Raw genomic sequence first — 26,659 nt, 5'->3', positions numbered from 1 at the left:
ATAAAAAAAATTTCAAAATCATCTAACATGTCTTTCGTTCCAAGATACTGGCATTAAAGTAAAAAATTACTGAAATTAAAACTGACTTCTTATATTTCAATTTCAATTCTTATGTTCGTACTATTTACTACCATTGTAAAAAGTTCTACGAATAGTAGAAACCAAGGCTTTAATTTGATATTCTGTATGACCCAAAACAATAATATTCAATTCAGATAACATGAATTAAAAATTTTTTGACGGCATGTTATAAGTAATACCGATTATCTTGTTTTTTTCTGATTTATTTTGTCTTGTGATGGTCGCATTGAATATTATTATTATTATTATATTATTTTTGGCCGTCTAAGGTATGATGAAATGAAAGTTCTTGATTTCTGCTATCAACATAATTCTTTATAATTATTCTAAATAAAACTCAAGTCAAACTATCAGAAAGAAAATTGTTTTAGTTTTAGTGATTTTTTTGGTTAATACCCATATCTAGGAATAAAATGCACATAAGATAGATTTGATACTTTTTTCTTAGACTTTAGGTCACCAGAAACTACCTTTCGAAGTTTCAGAAAATACGGTGACCCATTACCTTGATACTCTCTCTCTGTCAATTCAAGAAAGTTAGTTAGTAAGTCCATATTTTGCCAAGTTTATCTTGGTATAATAATGATTTTCAATTGAGAAAGTTTATAAATGAAAATATTCCGTTTTCTATCATCTTTCTATTACTCGCAGGTGTTTGTGAGCGCACGAAACCTTGCAGTTGCTATACTCGATCACGATTTGCATATCAATTAAATAAAATATATAACACGGGTAGAATCCTCAAAATTGCTTATCAACGTATGCAATATTCTGTTTCAATTACGTTGCGAGCAAAGTTTTGTCGTGATTTGCCAATTCCCACTTTCAACATTAAATCATTGTAAATAATTTTTTATTATGAGTATGTACAAAAAATTGGATTACTAATGTTAAAAATTTGATGAGCCCACATTTTATATAAATTTTATACCAATAATATGTTATCATATGAAAACGATTTTTCTGCTTCGATCGCTAAACGGAAAACTTGGAATAATTTTAATGATTTGCCTATCTTTTCTATAGATGTATACATGATTGGTAAATAAATAAGTATAGAAAACTAGGAAGTTTATGTCTGTAAAACAATAATTAAAAAGGTTTAGGACGTAAAAGTTTTGTTTCCTAGATTGTAGCTTGAGTTTATATTCTCTAATTTTAACGTTAATGTTACAAACTCGCTTTAACTTTCAACATATAACGTAGACGAAAAGTCTCGTTTTATTTACTAACTTTTTTTTTTATTTTAGAGAATACTTTTAGCATATGCGCAGGTATCATGAACGCATTTAATGAGAGCGAGCACGTACATTACATATTTCATAACACTACATTTTAGAACTTTTGCGCTCATGGCAGTTCCATAATCCAAATGTCAATCATAGTACTTGAGGGTTCTTGTTATTATTCTTTCATTTGAAGAGTGGTTTTTATATAGCAATCAGACGTATGTGCGCTTAGACATAATAAGCAATTACAACTTGGAATAGCTGCAGAATTTTCCGTACTCTCATATGTAAATCAAATTTTTCAAGTGCTATTTAAAAAATTTTTTGCTATTCATTTTTTGATAATGTATATAACTACATGTGGATCAAGTTAAGTGCTCTACCAGTTCCTAGTAATTACAAACAACTTATAAGCCATTTAATAAATTATTTTATAAATGATTTTAAAATGTATTCAGGGTTAAATGCGTGAAGCCTTTTATACTTCCATAAAAAGGAATAAGTGATCGAATTATAAATAATATGCGACATCCGATTGAGTGTATATTTCAAGAGATATTTCATTTTGTAAATAATTTGTCTCGTTAAAGTTTAAATTTGAATTTTATCAAATGAGAATACGCGAACCATTTTCCAACATTTTAGATTAGCATCAGTTGATAATAATTTGAAATGATACTTTACTATGAATATATATTTTATATAATTGGAAAATTTGCAGTATTTTATACAATAATCTCCTTAGATTATATAGATTAATATGTATTAATCTTATCAGTAATTATACCATGAAACATCACCTGTTAATAAAAAGTACTTCGTAAAAAAGTATTGAGTAAAGCAATGTAAATACCCTGCACGAAGGAAAGATTGTTCACTGTTCATACTTAACAAATTCTTTCAGCCGCGTGCAGAACGCACCAAAAAAATTAATCTAAGTTTCATCAAGTTTTTAAATTCCTTAGGACTTACGGCCCCTAATACATTCCATTATCCGACAGTTAAGAATGTGAACTGCACTACGTTATCATAAAATTTTTCGAGTTCAACATCGAATTTAAGCTCTAATAGAATGTATGGGTTTTCAGTATGCCGTTAGGCGAAGTACAATAGTGTTCTAATAAAAAGTCTTGTAATTTAAATACAACTGAAATGCCGCGTGAAATTGTAAGGTTTCTGCCTCGAAAGTGACTATGTATTATAATTTGACGACGAATCAATGTACACAAATTAGAGCTATTGCGACATTACGTCTTTGGGTGAAATGATTACTTTAGAAAAATAATTTATCATCGGATTCATGCGCCAGTTTCATTAAAATCTCATGACTTTTTGTTGGAACGCACTGAAAAAAAAACAAACAACCTTCTTCACGAACGCCTCGTTCATGCATATATCTGTGAATTATTTGTACTTGTGCGTACTCATATACGTGTATGATGTCACGAGCATAATTTGCTCGAATCGTTAAGAACAGTCTCTACAGTAGGTTTTCATTAAGACTAGGACACTCGTTACTTGTATATCTTCTATATCAAATTTACACAATTAGCTGCGGCCGAGGACGTGAATGATTCGTTTTATTTTTCAACAATTTGGTAAAACGGGACGACTTAACACATCCTTATCAAGCTTTTGGATATGAAACGTTCGCTTCGCTTTTCCTATTGAAGGAGCGCATCATACAATTGATTGTTTTTTGTCAGCTAGTATTTGAAAAATCGTCCAATCGCGATGGCAAAATATTGGAAAACATTCGCGATCGCTTCTGATTTTGCATCTAGAATATTGTACGAGCGAGATGTAGTCAGTTCTTTGATTTAACAAGGGTCACGAAATTCATCGTGTTATTCGCCGAGGGCCTCGAAAACTAACAAAAGCACCAAACTGCTTCGATGTTCATACTACTCTGACTATACTGAATCGTCATGTTCGAACGGAAATCATCTCATATACGTCGCTCTCGAAATGAATCGAGATGACTTGTCTTCGCCTAGATAGATCAACAACAACATTGACATATATATCCGTACATTATGTGACACTGTCTAATTACGTTTTTGGCACAGACTATAGTTCGGCATAACTACATCAACGGTCTTGGTATTTCATTTAAAATAATATGAGCTTAGAATAAATAACTTACATAATAGCAATGTAACAAAGGGTTTTTAGAAAATTATCTTGATTAAAATACCCATGTAGTCGCAAAATATTTTTCACAAATCTATTGATATAATGTATTACTTCTCTTCTATCAATTTACGTAGTTTGCAATACAAAACATTGAATCTACACAAAGGGATTCGTACTTGAACGAGCACTCATTTTCCCACGTAGCATTAGGGAAAAAATCGAAGAAAAATTATCAATAGGGCCACCAATAAACTTATAGTCCACGTAAGTCGTACACATATTCCACATTATAAACTATGCACTATGACGTTTGAATGAACATTAATCACGCGAAATTTGGCCTGACAACGTGTAATACATTATACCAACAATTGAAAACCTTACGATAAATGACCTAATTACTTGTTGTAAAAAAATGACGAGCAGCGGAAAGGTAAATGTGTACTCACTATCTCGAGAGAAAATTTCAATTTTAACTTCTACGCCAACTCAAAGCTGAACAGTGTTTTCACCAAAATACTTACCAAGTTCCATCGTCATTCAGTTTAATTATCTTTGGCGGCGAAAATTGATGCAAAAACGTAATGGTATTGATCTCACTTGGTAATCAACGCGATGAAATGACAGCGCTTTACTTCAAACTGGGCTTGTCTAAATTACATCAAGCGAAGGAGATAAAAAGAATATTAGCTTAATGGACTGTATCGCACATTCCAATGAGTCAAAGCCATCTTGCGATCTTGGAAAATTGTGGGTGAACAAATTGTGGCAAGTAAGCGGAGACCCATTTACTTTTTTAGCATGCCGCCAAGAACACAGTTTTTTCTTAGGTGAGTACCTGCATTAGTTTCCAAGTATCATCATTTTTTTGGCTTTTCATTGTTTTGGTTTTTTTTTTTTTCCTTTTTTAGAGTTGACGAGGCATTGGGCCACGCCAATCCATGCACAATTCGCATGGACTCCCGCACGCTTGGTGTTTCCTGGCGCGCTACCGCATACAAAAAATAGCATCTGGTCACTCAGAATATATCCCCGTGCTTATCGTATTGCTAATATCTAGATACGCAAGAAGCAGCATAAAAAATAAAAAGCACCTCTTGAATGCCTCTAAGTATGCAAAATAATGATCGAGAATATGCGTGATTACTCTGTTGAAATGAGCGAACGCGTAAATTTGGCGTGACGGCACATTACATACGGAGAATAATCGCTGTTATTAAGTGAACGCAATAAGCCACGTACGAAGTATAGAAAAGAATGGCGCAAGTCGTATCATATCTGGACCAGCCAGATTAACAAAGGACGCGTGCGCTAATGTTTTGCTCTTTCGAGTGGCGGCCGAGTCGAGTTCCCAGCTCTTACATGAGGCTGCAGAAGGCGACTCCGTTTTCAAAAGCTGACTGGATCGCCGTCGTCTCCATGCACCACGCCCCGTCCTCGTACATCGTCGCGATGCGCTGCTGCTGCTGCTGTGCTCGGCTCTCGCTCTGCGATCTGCCGATCGAAGCCCAACAAACAAGCAAAGCCATTCGTTAACCTCAGCTCCACTTGGTCGATCGCCACGCGACACACGCATCGTCAGTTCAAACGGATTAACTCGAACTACCGTGAAATTGATAAGCGAGCCGGCGAACGCGTTTAGGTGTTTGCGCATAATGACGGTTTTTACTCGGGATTATCACAGGCCAATATCGCGCGGATAGCCGCGATAATCGAACGATGCGAGACCTATTGCAACAGTTGCGAACATTGATTCGCTTCGCGGGCAGACGCTGATACGAGGGGTGGATAACGGCAGGCGAGGTCAGCTGTCGAAGGTAGAAGCGAGACGAAGCCAGCGGTTGGCTTTTTGTCTTATTGCCGCTCGTTAGAAGCCGAGTCACCGTCCCAGGCGGTGTACAGTTGCCGACGAGCCGAACGACCACCACGCGCCTCTTTACGCGTAGCCGCGTTGCCTGCTTCGAACGAGAAGAAAACAGGGCAAAACGTCGCCTCGTTCGCCTAAAAACCAGTGGATCGCCGAGCTCTGGAGCTCTGGCCACGAGTTCCCCGAGTAAACAGTGCCCTCTCTCCGCGTCGGCGGTCGCGAGCGCGGCATGCTTCCCACTGAATTCATCGTCGTGCTTCGATCGATCACTCGCTTCGTCGAGGCGATCGAGCCTTCCTTCACGTAAACGCGCCGCCTGATGAATTCCTAATTTCCAGCGAGATCGAACGGCAGCTGGGATTAACGGGGAAACGATCACGGGGGCCATAATTAATTCGAAGCTGTCGCGCGATATCGCGGAAGGACATACCGGAGATTCGATTTGGCAATCAGCGCGCGAGCGATCAACGGAAATTCGATTGGGAATTATTGAATTTCGCGCGGGGTAAGCCGAGAATGGAAAATATGGTCAGCCGCGAAGTCCGGTCGGTCGAGAAATCTCTGAAAAGTCCCGCCGAAGGAGCGCTAAAGCTAAAAGAGGGCTGCTGGTAATGGTGACCTTGGCGGCATGGCCCTTGACCTCTGGGCGACCGGCCTGACAGCCTGTTTGCGGAGCGCCTGCTGCTGGAGGAGCAGCTGGTGGTACTGGTGGGCAGCTTGCTCGGCGCCGTCCTGCAGCGCCAACTGCGTCAGGTACTCCCTCAATTCGGGCTGGCTGGCCAGCAGCTCGCGGCTGATCTGCTCGAGGCTGGCGTTGGCGTTGGCGCTGGCGGCGCTCAGCGAGGTCGAGTTGGACGTGTCCGTCCAGGGTGGCGGCGGCGTGTGCGAGCGCGTCACCAGCGCGTGCTTGTGGAACAGGTACTCCTCGTACGACGGCGGCAAGCCAGTCTGCAAAGTCGCTCTATCATTCGCTGTGTCGTTACACTCTCGCACGGACATTCGATCGGCTAGCTTTCTCGACGACTTTAACGAATTCGAGGCCAATCTCGGCGAAGCTACGAGGCTCCGCTGGATAAAGCCGTACTCGGCTTGGCCGCTTTTTCAAGGTTCTTTCACTGTACCCTTTCAGCCGAGATGCGCTTTATTTCGCGTATTGAAGAGATTCAGCGTCTCGCAAACATAAACAATCTTTCAAAGCGATTCGCTGCAGCGTAATGCAAAGAGCTTTTCTCCAAAAATTTTTCAAATAAATTCTTCACGAGTTATTTTTAATGTTTTCATAAATTAACTTTTTATTTGTTATACGCAGATACGATTTTTCCTGCATTTACTTGTTCCAACTTTTTATTTGTTTGCGAAACTCTTGCCATCCGTACTTTTATTTATTTTAGCACTCGCTAAAAAAAATAAAAACACGCTGGACGCACACTTTATCTCAATAAATGCGTATTTCGTGGTAAGCGTCTCATTTCCGGATGATGCAAATATTTTCTGATGAAATGATGATTGTTGGTAAGCTCAGAGGCAATGACATAGCTTACGAGAAGCGCCGATGTGAATCGCTTATCAGCAGAAAAGGCATTGAGAAGGAAAGTGATAAAGCTATTAGCGTGTCCGAGACACGTTCCGCGTAATATGAAATTAGCCGACGCTGCAAAGCGCCAGACTATTTATCAATATTGAGTCGCGACTCTGGATGATGTAAAATGCGAGTCCGAACGTACCCGCTGAAAAAGTACGCTTGGTTTTTTGCACGGTCACCGATTAGAAATTCTCAAATACAACGCAGTGTTTGATCAGTGACTTTCGACATTGCAAAGTGTTCTGCGAGGATAAACTCGCTCGTAGTTGGCAGATCTTTTATATCTTTTATAGGGTGGCAAGTTTATGTCAGCCATTGCCGACAGCGAGAAGTGCATCGAGCAGCTCACTTGAGTCTTGGCGTGGAGAGCAACAAGGGCGTCTTTTTTACGAGCGAGGCGCCGAAAAACATAAATTCTCAAAGTCGGCCGAGCGGCGGAAGACTGCCAGAGCGTCCGTTGAGAAGCGCATGAAATCGCGGACGAAACTTTCAAGGAGAATTCAATTTGAACAACTGTCCGCGTCTGAAAATGATATCAAAGTGAACGCCAGAAAAATGAACGAGAGGTCTGCAAGCGCGATTGTTTTATTTGTTCAAGCGATCCCGGAGATAGAAAGTAATACGCGGTTGAAAAGGGTTTCCGGCTAGATATAATGTATTTACGAAGGTCTATTGAATTTTGTTTTCTAGCGGGCTTGGCTGCTGCTGTTGCGCTGCTGGCACTGTTCGGATAATGGAGTCTGCCGGGACAATTTTTGCGCGCGCAAACACGCTTCGATTTCGCCTGCTGCCAAACAACCAGTACTTTCTCGCTCGTTTCTTTCTCCTTCTTCTTCTTCTTCTTCTTCTTCTTCTTCTTCTTCTTCTTCTTCTTCTTCTTCCTCTACTTCTTCCGCTTCTTCTTCTTTCGCTTTTTTTCACGGTTTTCTAAAAACTTTTTCGGTGAAACTTTCTATTAGCCCGATTGCCTTTGTTGTCGACGGCGACACGGAAAATGCTCGCCGCTAGTCGACTGTCTCCGTCTCGGTGCAATTGAAAAAGAATCTCGAAATTTCAGTCCGAGATGCTTTTATTAAAACGACACCGATGCTCGCGTGCGCGTAGACCGTTTAATCTAGACAGTCTCGAGTATACAGTTTCTGCTAATTGACTTTCATTGTCGCTGGAAGCGAGTAATAAAAAGGAAAAGACATCCCCGATGCACTTATTCTTTCAAAAAGTTGCCTTTCCGTTGAAACTTGGATTGAGTCGGCAAAAATTAATTTGCGAATTAGCTCAAAGTCGAAATATCTCTAGATCTTACTGAGCTGTATATGTAGGACAAACACGCGTGGGAACATCTCTAGTGGTTTCGTACACTCAGACGAAGGATCAACATTCGTTCGATCAACTTAATTTAATTCGTTCAAGCTAAGTCAAACTAGTTTTTCTTTAGGATTGGCCAGTGACTAACACCAAAGAAAGAAAATTGAGAAATTCCAACTAACGTCCGTTTTTTTTTACATTCATTCAAGCTGATTGTCATTAAATGTTAAATTAAATTTTTAAGGAAATTGGATTTTGTTAAAAAAAATGTCGAAGACCGAGTCCAATGTCTCGCTAGAGATAGCACCATTCCCCACATGAGAATGCCAAAAGACTTGGCATAAAATTAATATTTTCAAAGACAGCGCATCACTTGGCGTCTGATATTTACTCGGGAATCGAGATTGATATTTGATTGGTTTGAAAGAAGAAAGAAAGGAAGATATCGCGAGAGCGAGATAAAATACATCTCACGTTCTATCGATTCCCCTTGAGATAACAGCCTGAGCGAAACGAATTTTTCTGGGAGCAATCTCATAAGTGATAGAAAGCGAGAGAGAGAGAGAGAGAGAGAGAGAGAGAGAGAGAGAGAGAGACTCTTTGATTTCGCGTTCATCTCTAAGTAGATTTCCTTATCCTCGCAATTATGTATTTACCGACTTATCGACTTATCCACAATCGATATCACTCGCTGAAATTAAAAGCAAAATAATCTCGCTGATAGCTCCGGTTGTCATCGACTGCACCATTTTCTGTCGCGGCCGCTTAAGAGCTACTCAAAGATAAAACTTGTTCGAGCGGAAAACTCGCAGCCGTGTGCCGTCGAAGCTAGAATTCAATGATTATCGCCGGTCGAAAAGGAGTATTATCGATCAAGTGGCGAGAAAGAAGTAAAAGAGCGCGTGAAAAGGAAATTTCCGGGTACTCGTGCGCGCTCGCCTCGGTTATTCAAATGAGGCCTGTGCTGCGCTCAACTGGCGCTTATAGGCACAGCCAAGGATGTACCGAGCTCTTAATACACATGCACGCAGTGGTCGCGCTCGCAGCCCGGTAATCCACGGAGCCAGGAAATGAAACAGAAATTTCATCTCCCCCTCACGGAGTAGAGGTTGGGCGGTTGGCTCACGCGCCGGTTGGCTGAGATGGTTAATTCAGACCCTTTTGATCGGCTTTCCTACTCGCCGTCGCCCACCAAAGAAATAATCAGCTCCCGCGTAGCCACGGGCGAGCGCGCGCTTCGCCGCATCTCGCGACTGCTAAATGGAATATCCCTCGCACGGTTAGGCGCAGCGTTATTTTAAGAAATCGCCTTAACCGACCTCGGCCATTTGAAATTCCGATGCCATTTCGCGACTTTCATGAATAGCAATAGCTCATTCCTCCTCGTTTCTTGCCTCGAATCAGCCGCAAAACGCGAACCCAACCCAACCCACGGAACCAGTGACGGATCGGCTCTTGCGCGCGTTCGACGCGGCCGGGAAGGAGGCAAGGATGGAGTTAATTATCAGCGTCCATTTAACAAAAGGCCGCGCTGCCGTCGTCGTCGAGCTGCGGTTGCTCGGTTAATTAACGTCCCAGCCGACAGATGCCTTTCATGTGTCGGCGTCACGGCGTTTTTTCCATTTCACGATATTCCTACTCTCTCTCACTCTCACTCTCATCCACTTTGCGCCGCAAAAGCTCGCGATTCGAATGGAGATACGCGGGATTAGCTTTTTTTTCATTCGGTTGACCTTTCCTTGTTTATCAAATCTAAAAATAAGAGTTCCAGCCTACGAGTAATCGGCTCAAGAGATTTGCAAAGTATTAATTCTATCGATTTGTCGTCGCTCTCTCTCTCTCTCTCTCTCTCTCTCTCTCTCTCTCTCTCTCTCTCTTGTTTCAAACTAATTCTTCGCTTAACGAGATACAGTTGCGAGCAGAGACTGGCCAAAAAGTGGCTTTCACTCGGCGAAAAGAACAGAAAGCGAACTGGTATCCACGCTATAACAACGAAAGGCAATACTATCGACTATCGAAACCTTATCGCCGTCGCCGAATGGAATCGCAAACGCGGGGCTGCACTTGGCTCGGCGAGCAGCAGCCGTTGCGCGCGCGCGGCCATCGCCAAGTTTTACCAGTCGCTGCGCTGAGCTTATTAAGCGCGCGAGGCAAACTTAGGCGTAATGTGCCTTTTGATCATAAGCGCTATCGCGCGCTTAAAATTGTTCGCAAATTAATCTGGCGCGCGCGACGCCAGCGACCCCCGGTGCTATTACTCGGAGCCGCGGATAAATCCTTCGCTGGCGCGAGCGATTATCGGCAACAAAAGGGGGACGGCATCGTAAATTATTCCTGCGTTCGCAAGCTAAAGACGACGACGACGACGACGACGACGACGACACTTTGATACGCGCGTGTGCTGTCGAGTAAAAATGCGTTGTCGCGGACGTGCGCCAGCACGTCGTTATTAAAACGTCAACACTCTTCTCGAGGTTGCCAAGCAGCTGAGCGAATCGCAGCTTCTCCGTCTGGGTTGTTGGGAATTCAAATTTTTCGGGCCATATCTCTCGACGGCGCGCGAGAGCTTTCCCGGGCGGGACTGGTGAGAGAGAGAGAGAGAGAGAGAGAGAGAGAGCGAGGCATGTAACCAACAGAATTGGGCTGAGAGCCTCGGGATGGCTCTCGAGGATTTATGCCCTACTATTCGAATTCGGCGTGCTATGCCTACACGGTTAGCCGCATGTTCGCAGTTCGCCTTTTGCCGGGCGACGGATAGACGGATACACCCCGACGCCGCGCGCTGTTCTCGCTGCAAAAACCGCCCTCGCGCGAGATCCAGTCTTCGGGGTTGGCTTTCCACGTCTCCTTCGGAAAACGGCAGCCCGACGAGTCTGCGCCGGAGGAGTGGAGCCCGACTCGAGCTTGCGAGCCAATTTATCACTCGGTGGGATTATACGAGACGAATGGGCTTGCAGGCGTTCGCAGACGAGGCTTCCTCGTGCTTACCTGCCAAGACTTAGCGATGGCGACGTCGTAGGTGGGTGGCGGTGAGGTCATCGAGGGCACGGCGTACGGGGGCCTTGCCGCCGCGTTGTTGGCCGGTGGCTGCTGCGGCTGCTGCTGCTGCTGCTGCTGCTGCTGCTGCTGCTGCTGCTGCTGCTGCTGCTGCTGCTGCTGCTGCTGCTGCTGCTGAGAGCCGGGATTGACCGGCCGAGGCGCGCTCGCGGGCTCGTCGTCCTCGCCGTCGATCGTGCAGTAGAGAGCCTCGGCGACGGCGTCGCGGTGTATGCTGAGCGTGCTCGAGCCCGAGTCTGCGGAATGGACAAGAGGCGTGAGGCTCTCCCCTCGTTTAATTGGTTGGCCGACTACAGCTGTGGCAGAGAGTCTCCAGACGTCTCTTGGCGCGACCGAGGGGGCGAGGGAACGAGCTACACTGACCAATATACGTGTAGTGCGACTCGACGCGCTCGGCGCTGCGAGACCTCCGGGCTGGGTGCAGTCGCTTGTCCTTCTTGCTGGGCTTGGCTCGTCGGCCGGACTGCTCGGCGACGGAGCTGCTGCTCCCCGTCCCCGAGGCCCGAGCGTTCGGTCCGCGCGCCGCCGTGCTCTCGCTCGGCTTCTTCGCCGCCGGCCTGCCCTCCGCGGCCTTGCCGGCGCCGGACGCCGCGCCGGCCGCGCCGCTGCTCTTGTTGGACGAGGCCGAGACCGACGAGGACGACGACGACAGCGACTTGGGGATCAGGATGGTGTAGTTGCGCGTCGATATGGCCGTCATGCCGTTGCGCGACTTGGGCAGGTCCAGCTTGACGCCGCAGCCGCACACTGTCGCGTTGTCGTTAGGCATTCTGCAATCAGATTCGCCGAGAGGCCGCCGTTATTGCAGGTGCCGTTATTATCCGCTAGCCAACGCGTCGATCTTTTCGAACGCCACGCAGCCGTCGCGTTTGCTCTGCATTTACATTCGATGCGTGCCTCCTGCTGCGATCCCATTGTTTGCTTTAATCATATACGATGCATCCGTTCAATTCAAAATACCCTCTGTTACGTAATATTCCCTCCGTTACATACGAGCACGTCAATCGTAAACATTGGACGTCAGTGTCAATGTTGATGTGACTAATGACTGTGGCAATTTGTGAATTCGACATCCAAGGCTCCCCGTTCTCTCCATTCGTCGATCGTCTCTCAAAGCGCTAGCTGCGACGGTGCCTCGGTCGAATGCAAAGAAAGAAGGAAAGCTCAAAGTGGTCCTAATATCCGCGACGAATCGATCGATCAAAGTAGAACGGGGGAAGAGAGGGAACAATTGACCGAAAGTTCATTCGCAATGCCGTCTGCTCGAGCTGAAACTCGCAGCGCGCGAGGGCCAGCTAAAACAAAACTTGTTTGTCCCTCGCGGGGATGTACACGGAGCTCGATCGTCGAGCGCTATAATACGCTCGCTTCGATAGAAACTTGGATTCCTCGGGGTGCCCTTCGGCCATTTGTATTCGTAGCGTGGTTACTTGTCGGCCAAAATTCCATCGGTCGACTCGCGCTCGCATCAGCGGCCCGGTCAATCTCTTCGCGTTCGCTCGCATATCGGCTTGCGGGGCTGATTCCCAGGCCCGCGCACACCGTAATTGCCAAGCGTGCGCACGGATCCTCTGCAAGATGACGGCGTCTTGAGCGAACAGCGACACTTGCCGCTTTCAATTAGCCTCCTTGGCGCATGCTCGACTATTAATCGTGGATAACGAACTGCCTCGTCGCACGGCCAGTCCGTTATAACTTGCTTCACTCAATGGACCGCATTGATTCGCCTACTTCGCGGAGAATTTTCCGATGAGCGAGGTGAGACTCGGCCTATTTAACTTTATTACCGAACCGCCGACGTATTCTCAGAATCCACGGTATACATTCGTCGAAGCGAAGCTTAGTAAAGCAATCAACGAACGATTCGATGAATTTATCGGAAATTTATATTTCAATTTGCTCAGCCCAATGATTCTTTTAGTTTTCCGATTTGTTTCCTTTTAATTCCTCGATGCGAGCGAATTTCTCGCAACGATCGACTAGCAGAAAGAATTTTCATTATACAATTAAAGCCCTTTCGGCCTTAATTTATTAATACTGCTTTTGATTTATTGGAACTTGATGCCGACGTGACAAGCAGAAGCGCTAATCTTTGGATTTCCCCTTGGTCGATCGAGCACTGCACATTATCCAGCAACTGCGTTTCGGATCATGGAAAATCAGAAAAACTCTCGGAGATAGGCAAATGGTGCATTCGAAGATTCTGAAAAAGTGCGGGCCTTGCGTCGCGCGCAAAGCCAGGAAGGAGGCGCCCCGTGAAAAAAAGCAGAGAATGGGACATTCAACTCGTCGAAACGAATCGAGCGTAATTCGAATGATCCAGCGCGAGCGCTAAAAGAGCAGTAATTAAAGGGAACGACCACGTGCTCGCGGGAGGAGGCGCTCAGAGAAGCCTTTGCCGAAAATTCGCAGGACTAGCCGCTTGATTATTCGCGTGCATTTGCGCAAATGGACTTTCTGTCTTTCTACGTGTCCGCGTGTTTTGCTTACGGCCTTGACTGCGAGTGAATTTCAATCAGCCCGCGAGAGAAAAGCTCGCTTGGCGCGCGGAACAATAACAGTAAAGAGGAAAAAGGCGAGCGAGCTAGCGGCAAAAATCGCGCCGTTAAAAAGCGGCGACGGCCGAAGCTCCATTTAATTTGCCGTTTTACCGCATCGACGGCGAGCGTAAATGCAGTTCGATGGTGGGACTTTTATCGCCTGGTCCATTTTCCCCGCAGCACAGTCGTATCGTCGCTATTTACCCTAGGAGAGCGTGCCACTGAAATTTTGGCGGCTTATTTGCCGAATAGCGCTCGACCTTCCCCGACGCTCATTTACTCGTTGAAACCTCGTTAATCTGCATTGATTATCGAGAACTCTCTCTCTCTCGGCATTCGCGCTTTCAGGCCGTTCGTTTTTTCGTTTCCAGCATTGGCCTTCAGCTTTATTTTCATTTCACTCTATCAAGACTCGCCGTGAAAAAAAAGCTGCGGGATGGAGCGGATCTAACGATGTTTGCAGCGAGGTTTCATCGTAAAAGTCGAAGCGTGCGTTGGAAGGCCAGGACATTATTAAACGGGGCAGTGAATGAGTTTAAGCCTCATTATGTATCCGGAATGAGAAGCAGATCAAGGGAGAAGGGGAGCGCTCAATTATTTAGCGACAACAATTTGCGCGGCATCCTGCGTTGAGGGATCCTCCGAGCCTCCGCGAAGGCAGGCTTTCATCCTGTGACCGCGGCCGCCCGACAATGGCGATCGAAGAGGAGCCTCGCGCGACAAGACTTTCGTCGGGAAAGTCGGATTGTTGTGCTGGATTGTTCGGGGGTATGAGCACGCACCGCTGCAATTGATAGCGCGCGCGAGGCTATCGATCAATCGCGGCCGATTATTGGCGCGAGCAGCCTGTCGCTGTCGTTCGCTTTGCTGTGCAATCAGAGTCGCCAAGCCGGAAAGAAGCGAGAGCTCGATGAACGACGCGTATAAATATATATTTAACGACGCGACGGCGGCAGAGGCAAGCCTATGTGACAAGCGGGAGGAGCGAGAGTGCGCGGGTGGGGCAAAAGTCGGCTGGAGGGAAACCGGGTCATACCGGGCCAGGAAGCAGTCGGCCACCCATCGGCAACTGGGTCGCTTTTCAACCTGGTTTACCCCTTCCTCCCGTCTTCCCTCGTCCTTCGAGCCGACTCCTTCTGCACAATCGACAAGCCGTCGTTACAGTTCTGCTCTCTCTCTCTCTCTCTCTCTCTCTCTCTCTCTGACTTCGCGCGTACGTGTGCGTCGGTATATGCAACAGGACGACACGAGGTCGGAAAAAACTGTCTCGAGCGACGATGATGATTAATACGACCGCGCGTGGTTGTCTTTACCAGGCCAGGCGTACTTTCGATTGGCTTCAAGTGCGCCCAGTTATTGAGGCTTCTTTTCTTTCTCCCTCTCCCTCTCTGCAATTCAAGCTTTGCCCGTTTCTCTTTTCAATCGCAACTTTTTGTTTACTCAACCTTGCGGTGCCGGTTTATTAAAGTCATCTTTCACGCGGCGGAACTTTATTCTATATATTTTATCGCGTAGGTCAGCGCATTTTTCATTTCTCAGTCAATGCATTTTCCTCCGATAATTTCATTGTAATGAATTTAACCATCCTTTAAAATAAAAAAATTGTTTTGTGTTGCAGAGCAAACAGGGAGGGAGAGAGAGATGTCGTGGGAAATTGTAAATCAGCCTATTCCAAGTCGCAATAATGTACGCTTTTGACTACTCGCGATCATCCGGGAGTGGGCGTGCTCGAGAATCGTGTCTCGCTCGGAGTAACTCGAAAGACCAGGCAGAGTCAATTGCTCCGGAAAGACGCGTCAGAAGCGAGTTCGCGAGCCGGAACGCATCAGCGTTCGCGGGCTTGGGAGAATACAGTTTTTGAGTGGTTGCCGGGAGAATAGGGTGTTTTCCGCGCATTAGCCCGATCAAAGCCGCGACTTCCGCGAGGAGCGTTGCGCGTCGAATGGGCGCAATAAAAGTGAAAGCTTCCAGTGGCGAAGTGGCGTCGAGCAGGACAGGGGTTGTGTGCGCATGTTTTCTTCTTTTTTCGCTTTTCGTACCGGCGACGACGCTAACGCGACGCGGCGTTTTTCCATCTCGTGGCTTAGCATTCCTCTTCGTAACATCCTCTGTTTGTACGCGCGTGTATTTTGCTAGCGCTACTGAACTGACGCGTGGAATAAAACGCCTCGTGCTTTTATTGGTCTGTCAGCGTGGCAGAGCGACGACAAATATTTTCGTTGCTTATACGGGTAATCGTTGAGCATTTTCCTGGCTCCACGCGTCTCTTTGGATATTTTCTCAAGCTGCTTTCGCACCTCTGGTCTCTGATAACGAAGCCACGTCGCATGGTTCGCGCTAGGCTGATCGTCTTGCAACTGAATTTATGGTTGGCGAACGAATGCTTTGTCGTCGCAAGGGAATGAATTGCGCGGTATTCCCATTAACTTGGTGCGATATTTCATAACGAGCAAGCTTCGAACACAAACCGAGCTGAGTCTACATTAGAAACTTGGAAAAAGTGAAGAGTGAGGGTTGAAATGTAATTAATCTCGAGATGAAATGCTAACAATTTAAAATAAAAGTTAGAAAGTCAATAGCTCGTTGCAAAGAGCATCAAAGATCCTTGTCTCGCTCGTTAATGACTTTGCCGCGGCGACGTAGCGGCGCGAACCACTTATCCTCAGACGTAACACTTGGCACGAGCAGAGAGGTGAGCCAGAAGCAGATCCTAATAATCTGGAATAACGTACCGAAAAAAGAAGGCAGAAAGAAGAGCAAACAAAAAATAGCACGTGTACGCGCGAGAATATCCTTCGCCGAGACGAGAAAGCGAAACCTTTCCCCATTCGTATTACTTGTTCTTTTTTTTATTTTTCTTGTCGAGCCGCTGCAAGCTGCGACCCTCTTTGTCCGGGGCGGACAAAAGCCAACTGGTGCCCAGCGTCCTTTGCATCCGCTGCTGCATCATTTCCTTTCGTTTCTCTTCTCATTCGCGCTCGGCCGCGCTGCACACTCGACTTTTTAGGGATGCCAAGCGCGCGCCTCATCGTTAGCGACGGATATCGAAGCGTCGCAGACTGCACAATTTGCCTAACCGCTGGCGGTGCATCGCTGCACCTTTACGATACTGCGTGTAATATCTTGAGTAAGTGTAAATCTCAGCCTGACATTTTTATGCGCGAACGACGTCTGTCGATAAGTCAATATAGAATGACACGCCAAACATTTGACGCTGACTCCGCTGACACGTCTCGTATTATCTGGATTTTGTCTTTCATTCTCAAGAAAAGAGACATTCAAAATAGAAATCCAGCAACGAAACAAGGAGGGAACGTTTGCACTCTGCAATTTCAAGTGCATTTCTCATCAAGGCATGCAGCCAGCTGGCTTCGCGCTATTCGCGTCTTCTTGCCTCGTCTTTAATTATCCAGTGATGAAGCTCGGCGTGTGGTCAGACGCGACGCGCCGTTGCTCCTCTTGCTCTTTCTCTTGTCTTCGACCATGCGAACGCGGACTCGCGATTGTTTCTCGAGGGAGCGCGCGTGCGAAACGATATATCTCTTATGAAAATCAAAACAATCGCAGGCTAATTGGAGCCGCGACAATTAATTGCGCGCTCTTTGAACTTTGACATTCGCGCGAAAATTGGACAATCAGCGTTGATAAACTTGCCATTGTTCGTCGGACCTGCTCTAATCCATGCCGCAACGGGCCGAAGTTTCGATTGGCGATATCGGCTATTTCATTTATGCCAGTTTTCAGCGCGTTCAAGCCAGCCGGCCGGAGCACGTTTTTGTTTGACCTACTTCGTGAGCAGCATTTTGTACATTAAGCGAGGTTCCGATAGCAATTCGATTCCACATTTTAATCACGGCCGCCGGCAGAAAAATTCACATTGGAAAGTGCTCGCAACGTGATAGTCCGGGAATTATAATGTTTGGTCTTCGCGATAATCGATAAGCGAGAATGAAATTTTTACCGAGCCCAGTCGTCGAAGGGCACTGTTCAATTGAAACTGTTACAGCTATCACCGGCTTCACGACATGAAATTCTAGCAACGCAGAGTAGTACCGCGGGGAAAAAAATTGTAAAGCTTTTTCCGGCAGCTTCGGTCTATTTCGACAGTGGGAAAGTTGTTATCGTGCGGATGCGTTACGGTCAAGCAAACGTCACTTTTTAATTTCATTTGTTTTAAGTTGGATTGAAAATCGACGTAAATTCAAAACCAAGATAGCGAAACGCGTATATTTTGACGATGAATAAAACGATTTTGAAACGCCGCCACTGTGCACGCGAGTTAGCAAGTCGCGGTTTTGTAAAAGACCCACGTATCGAGCTGTTCGGGCAAGCCACAAAGCACTTGGTTTTGCAGAGAACGCGAAAAAATCGGCTCGTAAAAAGGCTAATCGACGGTAGCTCTTGCGCGTTCAGTATTGATCTTTCGTAATCGCCAATTATGAAAATTGAAAGTTCGCGGCAAGTTGCAGTGTACTCAACTAGGAGAAGCGTATGAAATAGAGTTGGACCCTCGAGGGGTAAAACTTAAATTACGATGTGCTGCGGATCTATCAATCGCAGTAAAGGCATCTTGTTGACTCTCCCATCCGGAGCCGACACCTGAACTTGTATCGCTAAACTTTTAACAAGCGACGACGAAAGTTAATTCCAAGTTCACGGAAGCCTCGGGGCTGCAGCGGCAGCGGGTCCTCCAAATGTTAAGATACCGCTGTCGAGCGCTCGTCGTGGCGCGCCCGCGTCCGCCCGCGTCCGCCCGCGTCGTTGGAGAATTTTAATCCGCAAGATGGCTATAACAATTCATCGCGCTTGCAACTTTCGGTACTTTCGGTTCGCGCGACATGTATTTCTTGGGCGCGCCGGCGCGACGCCCGATTGCAGTTTGAAAAGCTGCGCATTTTGTCGATTTGCTTGACAAGTGTGGTTACCGCTCGTCGCCTGCCGCCTCGTCGAGATTAATTAATTGGGTTGCGCTGATTGATCATTCTCCACTTTGGAGCTGACAAATACGATTACCGAGGGACGACAGATTTGCATGTCACTGAACGAAAGAACTTCTCTTTTTTTTTTTTTTTTTCGAGTCTGTTTAATCCTGGCTGATTGAATCCGACGCCGGGCCAGATAAGTCTTTGAGTGATTATGAGATTTCGCGTTGGAAACTTTTCTTTTCTTTTGTGTATATTCCCGCCACCAAGTGAGTGAGATGAGATTTGACTTTGGCGCTCTTAATGAAGCATTTTTCCAAATTAAAATTTTAACGAACTGAAATTTCTCTTTGAAAAGGCTGAAACGATGCCAGGCCCGTGCATTATTCAGTCGGGCATCGACGTCCAAGGGATTTTGCGCGCATTATATATATTTCCTCGGCGACTTCGCATTTGTTTTTATTGAAAATGTAATTGGAAAAATTTTGCGATGAACTTGTTCGATCGCGAATAAATATTGCAACAACGCTATCAGGTATTAAAAAAACAATATACTCGCAAACAAAGAGACACGCGATATTGTTATTGAAACACACCAGCAGCGCCGGAAAAAAAATCCTAACGAAGAAGAAGGTTAATTATGGCCCATAGGCGTGCAGGTGGCTAATCAAAAAGGATCAAACGGAATTAAGTATATTGAATGACTACGAATCGAGGTCATATCCCATTCAATCCGATATTCAAAGCGGCCGGTATAATCGAGTGAGCCTCGACACTTCTTCTTTTTCAGTCTTTCGAATCTCCAGAGAAAGGGAACGCTCCACTCGCAACGCTTGTCGGCGATGATTATTCGATCCTTTATTAACGATCCACACGTTACCATTGGATGTTACTTTTGAAGAGTCTTTGTGCCTTTTAGCCAGTTCATTATTTCGCGATCCTTTGTCGCTCTTCTCACTTTGTTTTTATCTCCTCTTTGACTCTCGAATCGTTGTTGTACAACTGCCGTTCGCTTTATTTTCCGAAAACTACGTGTTTTCCTTAGTTCTTTTGACAAAACTGAGTCATCCGAACAACTTGTTTGACAATCTTACTGAATTATAAGGGGAAAAAACTACAATAAAGTTTTCTCAATAAAGGAGAGACGAAAGAAAGTGTAGAAACGGTTCGCATAAAAGCAAATCTAAGCTTCATAATGTCAGAAACTCTAATAACTCGAACTGTGCCAAAAAACAAGTAGAAAAGGTGCCAGTGAAAAATATAGCTGTGCTAGCTACTAGCCGAGATCCGCCCAGGATCCCTCGATCATTTAATTTCCGAATAAATTATGAATGGCCCAATAATGAGCAATAAATTTGTCAAGCGTAAACAAGCCCTAATGAATAGTAATTAGCTCATGAATATGAGATTAGATAGTAAAATGACCGGCACGAGTCGACCGTGCCAATTCATAATATTATCAGCGTGGCTTCTATCCCGTGCGTTACAAAAAGGAACGCAGAAACAGAGCGAGCTCTCTGGTCGAACAAGAAATTTTTATTTAACCGCGATTTTCGTCGTCCTCCAAAGATTCAGCTTCTTACGCATCCAACTGAATTTCTAAAGGCGAACCACGCGCGAACTTTGCCAAGTTACGATCGATACGTTTGTGGAAGATCACGCGAAGCATCATCTTTCCGGGGTGAAATTGAATTGTCGCGGTCTCCCAGAGACACGTCGAGCTGTTCCAAACAATCGGATTACCCTGGCGTTTTATGCCCACGAAACGGAAAGCCTTGCTCTTTTCGCTTGTTCTGCTTAATTACCTTTGCCCTTGAGGTGCGTGCGCGTGTCGCGGCCGACCGAAGTGAACGCGTGATTCGCTCTACGTAGCAGACGTGAAATAAACGAAGAAACTCCAACGTACCGACCCGTCAAATGGCAAGGAACGTAGATAGGGAGTCCTTAATTTTCTTCTGGTGAAGAGTAATGTTACAGTTATTCCGTCGTTTCCATTTGGCCTCTGTTAATTTCGGAATTTCTATCGGTATTGAAATATCTCGAGTATTATGCCATCCGCACAAATCACCCGATAAAGTATTCTAATTGTAGAATAATAATACATTTTCAATTATAAGCATATTTCAAGTTATACACATATACCTTTGCAATTTGCTCGAAACCCCTCAAAAAAGCTAGGAAACCTGAGTTTCCACGCGAGCCTATAGTAAATGTGTTTGCTGCGCTGTCCGTGATACCGACCGGCATGAGATGGTTTTAGCGATAATTGCTTCGAGAAATTGTTGTTTTCACTTTTGAAAAAACAAACCATAGACAAGAACGAAAATAGAAAAGACGCTTAAACTGTTTTTCGTAATTGCACAACGGTTTCTCTGGTGCGGTCGAATCCAACAAATTGATTTTGTCTAGAAGCCCGACAATCAAATACGGCAAAGCAGCACGCGAAAAAATAGCGCGAGTAACAAGCGCAAACGAGCGAATGCGGCTTGAAAGAGGTGTGCGCGCCAATGGAGGCTGGTGCGGTGGCGAGGGCAGGCCGGAAAAACGGCGCCGCGAACGGCTGCGCGCAGTAGGTCGTCGGCGGGTCGGTGAGCTGCTGACCAACGGGAATCGCGCGCTCGCGGCCGCGAATTCGTTATAATTGTCTCTGGCCGCGCGGCACTCCGATATAAACCACCGATCTGCCGAGTTTCACGGCGCTTCTGCTGCACTAACTAAGCGGCCGTCTAACTTGTTGAATCGAGCTGGAATCTTGACGCAATCGCAGCCGCGGGCTTGATCATTGACACGCGCGTGCGTCGCGCGGCGTCGCGCGGCGTCGCGATCGCGGATCGATATTCAGCTGGCGCTGCATATGCATGCGCCGCGCGAATACATTAATTGCAACTTACCGTGCGTGTACCTGCGATTCGCCAAGGCCGGCGGGCCAACTTTGATCGCGTTATCAACTCGATATGCGTACGCCGAAATTGCGCCTCTCCAGCCCGAACCCAACCTCGCTCCTGTGCGCCCCTGGCAGCGTTGCATATGCATGCGCGCCGCCCGGAGTTGGCCGAAAAAATCAAGCTAAAGGCTTGGCCAAACTGAATTCAAGCAATCAAGCGAGTAGTCAAATTGCACGCGCGGTCAGACTTTGATTGCAGACCTCGGCTGCAGGTTTGTCCCGACCGGAATTCCAGAGCTGCGACGGATTTGCAGGCTTTGATCTTGAGCCAGAAATTGGCCTCCTCGAGTAGCAAACTGTCTTAACGAGACGCGAGCATGAGCCGCGCGACATCGGTGTGCGTTGCATCCGCCGGCTCTTACGCTGCGCGTTCAGCCTGTGCGAACGTTATTGCCTCCTCTTTATCGGCAAGGAGCTTTGTCTCAACGCAGACAAATTCATCTCGCGAACGTGTCGTGTAAGTGTACTTTAAAGCTAATAAGTGCCAGATGTACAGGCTCTCAACAACAGTAGTTACTTCGAATTGACAGCTTTCATATTTCTCATTTCTTCGACTTTTTACACTACGTAAGAAAGTACTTTTAGAGGAGCGTCTATTCTAAAAGTATACCGTCGCGACGAGTCGCCTCGATAACTTGAATTATTAAAATATATTTTTTAAAGAGAAACACAAAAAAAACTACCTAAACGATTGTTATCGCAGTAGTAAATCTATAGGTATTGAAAGAACATCGTGATACGGAGTTATACAAATTAAAAAATATTCGTGTGAATTGAAGCGCTCAATTATCTATCAAATAATAACGTGATGAGAACAAAGAGAATAAAGCAATTACAAAATAAAAATATTAGAGCAACTGTGGTTATAATTATATATGAAATATTAATTTAATTTATCATCAGTCACGTTCGTTAACATTTTCGAAATTTATAATCTTTAATTTTTCGTCGTAGTTTCTTATATAATTTTCATTCGCGATACCTTTTTCCAAGGGTGAATTCAATCTGTAAAATTTAACAGAATCTGATAACATCTTGTCAGGAATTTATAAATAAGCCAGTAATGCCATTGGAGATGAAATACAGCAACAGAGATAAAAAATAGGTCAAATGCTTCATAACTACTCGACGCGAAAATCCAAAGCTCACAGACACGACACATCGCGCTACTATGGTAATCAACTTAGGATCAGAATTTAGTTAAAAGTTTGTAGCTTTCTCTCTCTCTCTCTCTCTCTCTCTCTCTCTCCTCTCTCTCTTTGCTGCCTAAGATTCTCGCGCCAAGTAAAACAGACTTGCCGAGATAATCCATAAGCATTGGAGGAGCATGTTGTTCCAATTTTCGCGCGAAAACGCTTCGGAAATTCGCGAGTTTCCACGCGTCGTTTCGCATTAGCGTGCATCTCGCTGCATGTAAATCCATGCAGGCTTTTGTGCGACATGGAGCGCCTAAGCGACGAGACTTTGAATGTTGAACTTTGTGTTGATCGAAATTAAATTTTTTGACAAACTTTCTTTCAACTGAAGTAAACAACGTGAAAAAGAAATATCCCTTCGCGAGCGCAATGTAGGACTCGTAGGAAACAGTACCAGCATAATTTACATTTGAATTTGCATCCGCGCAAAATTTCGAGGTGACTACAGGATTAACGAGGGCAATTTTTGATAAAAAACGCAGAGCAGTTTTCACAAAAGAATATCTCGGTCTAGTAGCTCTCCCAAAGGAATTTGAGTGGCCATTATACGCGGATAATAAGGTGCTTGTGGGATGATGTCGAAGGATTTTCATACTGAAAAGACAATGGCTTTGAGTTGAAATAAGAAAAGCGCCATGAACGCGTATAAGGAAGGTGAAACTTGATTGAGATGGCCGCGCGCAACTTGTTATTCCGCGAGAAATTGGCGCGCTATTGAGCGGCTTCCGAAGCTTGCCCCCTCTCGCGAATCGGCCTCGCTATCGATCGATCATTTCTCGCGGCTCGGCGCTTTTGTTGAGATCGCGCGCACGCCCGCGGACGGAAGAGCCCGACGCACGTCGCAGCGTCGTCGAGCGAATCGGGGGAACAATGTCGCCCGTCCCGTCGGCGCAAATATCGGCCGCGGCAAGGAGCGCGAGCGATCGATCATACGTACGCGCGGCCGCAATAACAGAAACCGTCTGGCCGGAATATCCAGCGGGGCGTGGAGAGGAAAAAAAAAACAAGCGGAAAGCCCGGTGCGGGCCAATCGATGCGAGCGCGCTTCTGGCTCTGGGCCAGCAGCGTGCCAGGCCCGACCGTAACGAGCGACAAGGCAAGCCTCCGACTCTTTAATGAGCTTCGCCGCCACACTCCTCGCAATTACGCTCGTTAAGGATTTTCTTCGAAGAACGCCGGCGAAGCGTTTATCATGTGCGCTGCTCTTATTAGCGCGCGGGAGATTCCTTTGTAATTGCCGACTCGCGTGGCGATGACTTTCGAGCGGCCCGCGTTTTCCTTATTTATTAATTCATTGGCTCGCGCTTTTCGTTGTCGTTCGTACGCACACTGACCATAACACGCAATTGATCTTTACTCCATTTTTCACGCGCGTCGCTCGCCCGAGAGACTGCGGTTCGTCGTTAATCAACCTCTCTTGACACTGTAATTTACGCTGGCCGTCTAATCCATCCCGAAGACGCCGGACCGCAATCTATTTCAAGAGTGGCCCGAGCGAAATGTTTTTACAGCGCGCCTAATCGTGCTTTTTGAGCAGCCTTTAATGGCGTAACAACACGCGCAAATTCGCGGAGGTTTGCTTCTGGCCGTGCACGGCCCGGAAAACGCAACGTCAGCTTCGCTGTAGCCTCGTTGCGGACGTTTCTTATCACGGCTCGCGTGCGAGAAGCCACCGCGTAACACTCTTCCGGATTCCTCCGAAATTCACTCGTTTCTTTTTCTCGAACTTCCGCGCGTTACCTTTCTATTAGCGGTCATGCGACCTTTCTATTAGCGAAATGGAGAGTCGATGTTCTCGTCCATCACCCGAAATAAGCTTTCAGCGCGACTCTCGTGTACTTTTCAAAAAGTTACATTGTCGATAACTCATAATCTAGTCAACGTCATCCGTTTGAGTGTTGTTGCTTAGTGGAGATTTGGTCTCAGGTATTTCTAGTGTACGTACGATACTCGTAACGCGCCAGTCAATGCTATCAATCGTATTGTCACGACGAGTCTGACCACGTGACGCCAACACGTGCCTGATTGTAAGATGAAGCTGATCAGCCGTTATTTTCGTACGTGTACGTAAGGGATTATTGTAGGGGCTTCGCCGTAGTGATGAATTTCAAATGTTTCGATCTTTCATGTGAATTTTGTCGCTGTCAGCAATTTCGGTTGTAACTAAGAAGCACCGAACATTTTGCTAGTGGCGGACCTAGCGCATCTTACCAAGTTTCAAGTTGGCGCTTCTCAGTCTTAATGGAAATTACAATTTGTGTACACTGAAAATTTTATTTCACCTGCATGCCAATTTTACCTTTGTTCAAAGGATGTGCGTTAGACGGTGATTTATCATACGACAAACCGTTTTACTTCGTTCAAGCTATTAAAAGCACTCGTTGTATTTTTAGTAAATTATCTTATCTACGCAACGTTAAAAAAATAGCTGTTCATAAAGCAAGACAGAGGAAAGCGGCATACTGTTTCGCGGTATAAATTTTCCAGTTTAATGTTCTTTACTTTGCTTTGTGTAAGATATTACACTTTACACAGATCTTATGAAAATTTATCACCTTTTCACTTGAACAGATAAGCTGCGTGCAGTCAGACTATGATAAATCTGTGGTTAGTACGTATATATTTACGAAAAAAGAGGTGTACACACGAGTATTACGTAGAGAAAGTACTATCTACCCCTGAAGAGCGCTAATAGTAAGGATAATACAATTTTCTTCAGAGGTAGTAGTCTACACTTTAATCGTTCCACAAAACTTATTCTGAAATTGAGCAAAATAGAAGAGATACCCTCGTGTAGCCACATTATCCGTTGCTCGCGTACTTGGCATATCACGGTTGCACTTATTTTCGCTGCCGTCTTTTACATTCTCAACTTGAACTGGACTTGAAACGCGAACTAGCCGAGCTTTTAATTAGCAGCGATAGAATGTTGAATAAGTTGCGGTTAAGCGGCGCATTCGTTTCGCTCTCTGCCGTCATTCCGTCGAGCTGCACATTTGAAAATTGTCATCTTGAAGATGTCCACGGTCAATTTGCATTGATGACGGCCCGGTCGCGCGGACTGTCAGCCTCGGAAAGGAAGGAAGAGATCATTCCGTCGGGGGATTAGCCTGGTGCCCCCCCCCCCTCCCTCCGCCCCCATTAATTAAATTCGCGAAATCGGCGCCCATCTGTCCCCGTCCGATCTCAACAACGGGCCGCTGCGTCCGAAACTGTTCCGATGAGTTTCGCCGGCGCGCGCGTTCTCTGCTGCGACTCCGCGACGTCTAGGCGAAAATTCGATCGCGGCGCGCGCAGCCCTAATGCACATCGACAACTCTGTAAGCGCACACTCAGTTGGAATTGCTAGAGTGCCCGGGTACTGACAATTAAGGCCGCGCGGGATCGCGAAAGACCACGAGGGAAATTGTGCTCGCTTCCCCCATCAGGCCGACTCGCATACATGCGCCGCGCTGGGTGTAGCGAGCGCGGGCGCTTGCGCGAGTCGACGCGAGAAAGGAAAATAGTTTTGAAAAATCCTAATGGACGGTTCGTAAATACGGGCGTTCGCCGCGTTTGCTTTGCATTAAAAGTCTGCGGAAGGATGCTTCCCGAAGGCAAATACGATTGTTGCGCGCGCGTGCGCGCGAGAGATGTATGTTTGATAATGTCGTTTGCCGAGAAAGGAACGTGCCAGCGTAATGCCAGTATGTTTCGCTACACATGCGCACGCTCGCGTGTGTGCGTGTATGTTTGCCTTCCGAGCGGAATGGGGTATTCGAATTTATATGTAAGGAAAGTAGGTTAATACTCGACGGAAA

At 45.9% G+C, this 26,659-nt stretch overlaps 1 protein-coding gene across 2 annotated transcripts in view; it reads right to left on the bottom strand.

Moving 5' to 3' along the window:
• LOC131670322 (PH domain-containing protein DDB_G0275795-like) overlaps window positions 1-26,659 on the bottom strand; it is a 28,907-nt gene that overhangs the window by 944 nt on the left and 1,304 nt on the right. For both annotated transcript variants that reach the window (XM_058945832.1, XM_058945833.1), the window contains 4 exons: window positions 11,621-12,027; window positions 11,189-11,493; window positions 5,933-6,261; window positions 1-4,940 (listed from right to left, as the gene is read on the bottom strand). The exon at window positions 1-4,940 is cut by the window's left edge and continues 944 nt beyond it. In XM_058945832.1, coding sequence (XP_058801815.1) covers window positions 4,805-4,940; window positions 5,933-6,261; window positions 11,189-11,493; window positions 11,621-12,026 — 1,176 coding nt within the window. In that variant the 5' untranslated portion in view covers window position 12,027 and the 3' untranslated portion in view covers window positions 1-4,804. The remainder of the gene's footprint in view (window positions 4,941-5,932; window positions 6,262-11,188; window positions 11,494-11,620; window positions 12,028-26,659) is intronic.

The sequence above is a fragment of the Phymastichus coffea genome, unplaced genomic scaffold (assembly GCF_024137745.1).
Source record: "Phymastichus coffea isolate CEN01 unplaced genomic scaffold, Cenicafe_Pcof_1.1 PCOF00108, whole genome shotgun sequence".
NCBI classification, from domain to species: Eukaryota; Metazoa; Arthropoda; class Insecta; order Hymenoptera; family Eulophidae; genus Phymastichus; species Phymastichus coffea.
Note: the sequence above shows the minus strand (reverse complement) of the source record. Positions and strands in the feature narration are given on the sequence as shown.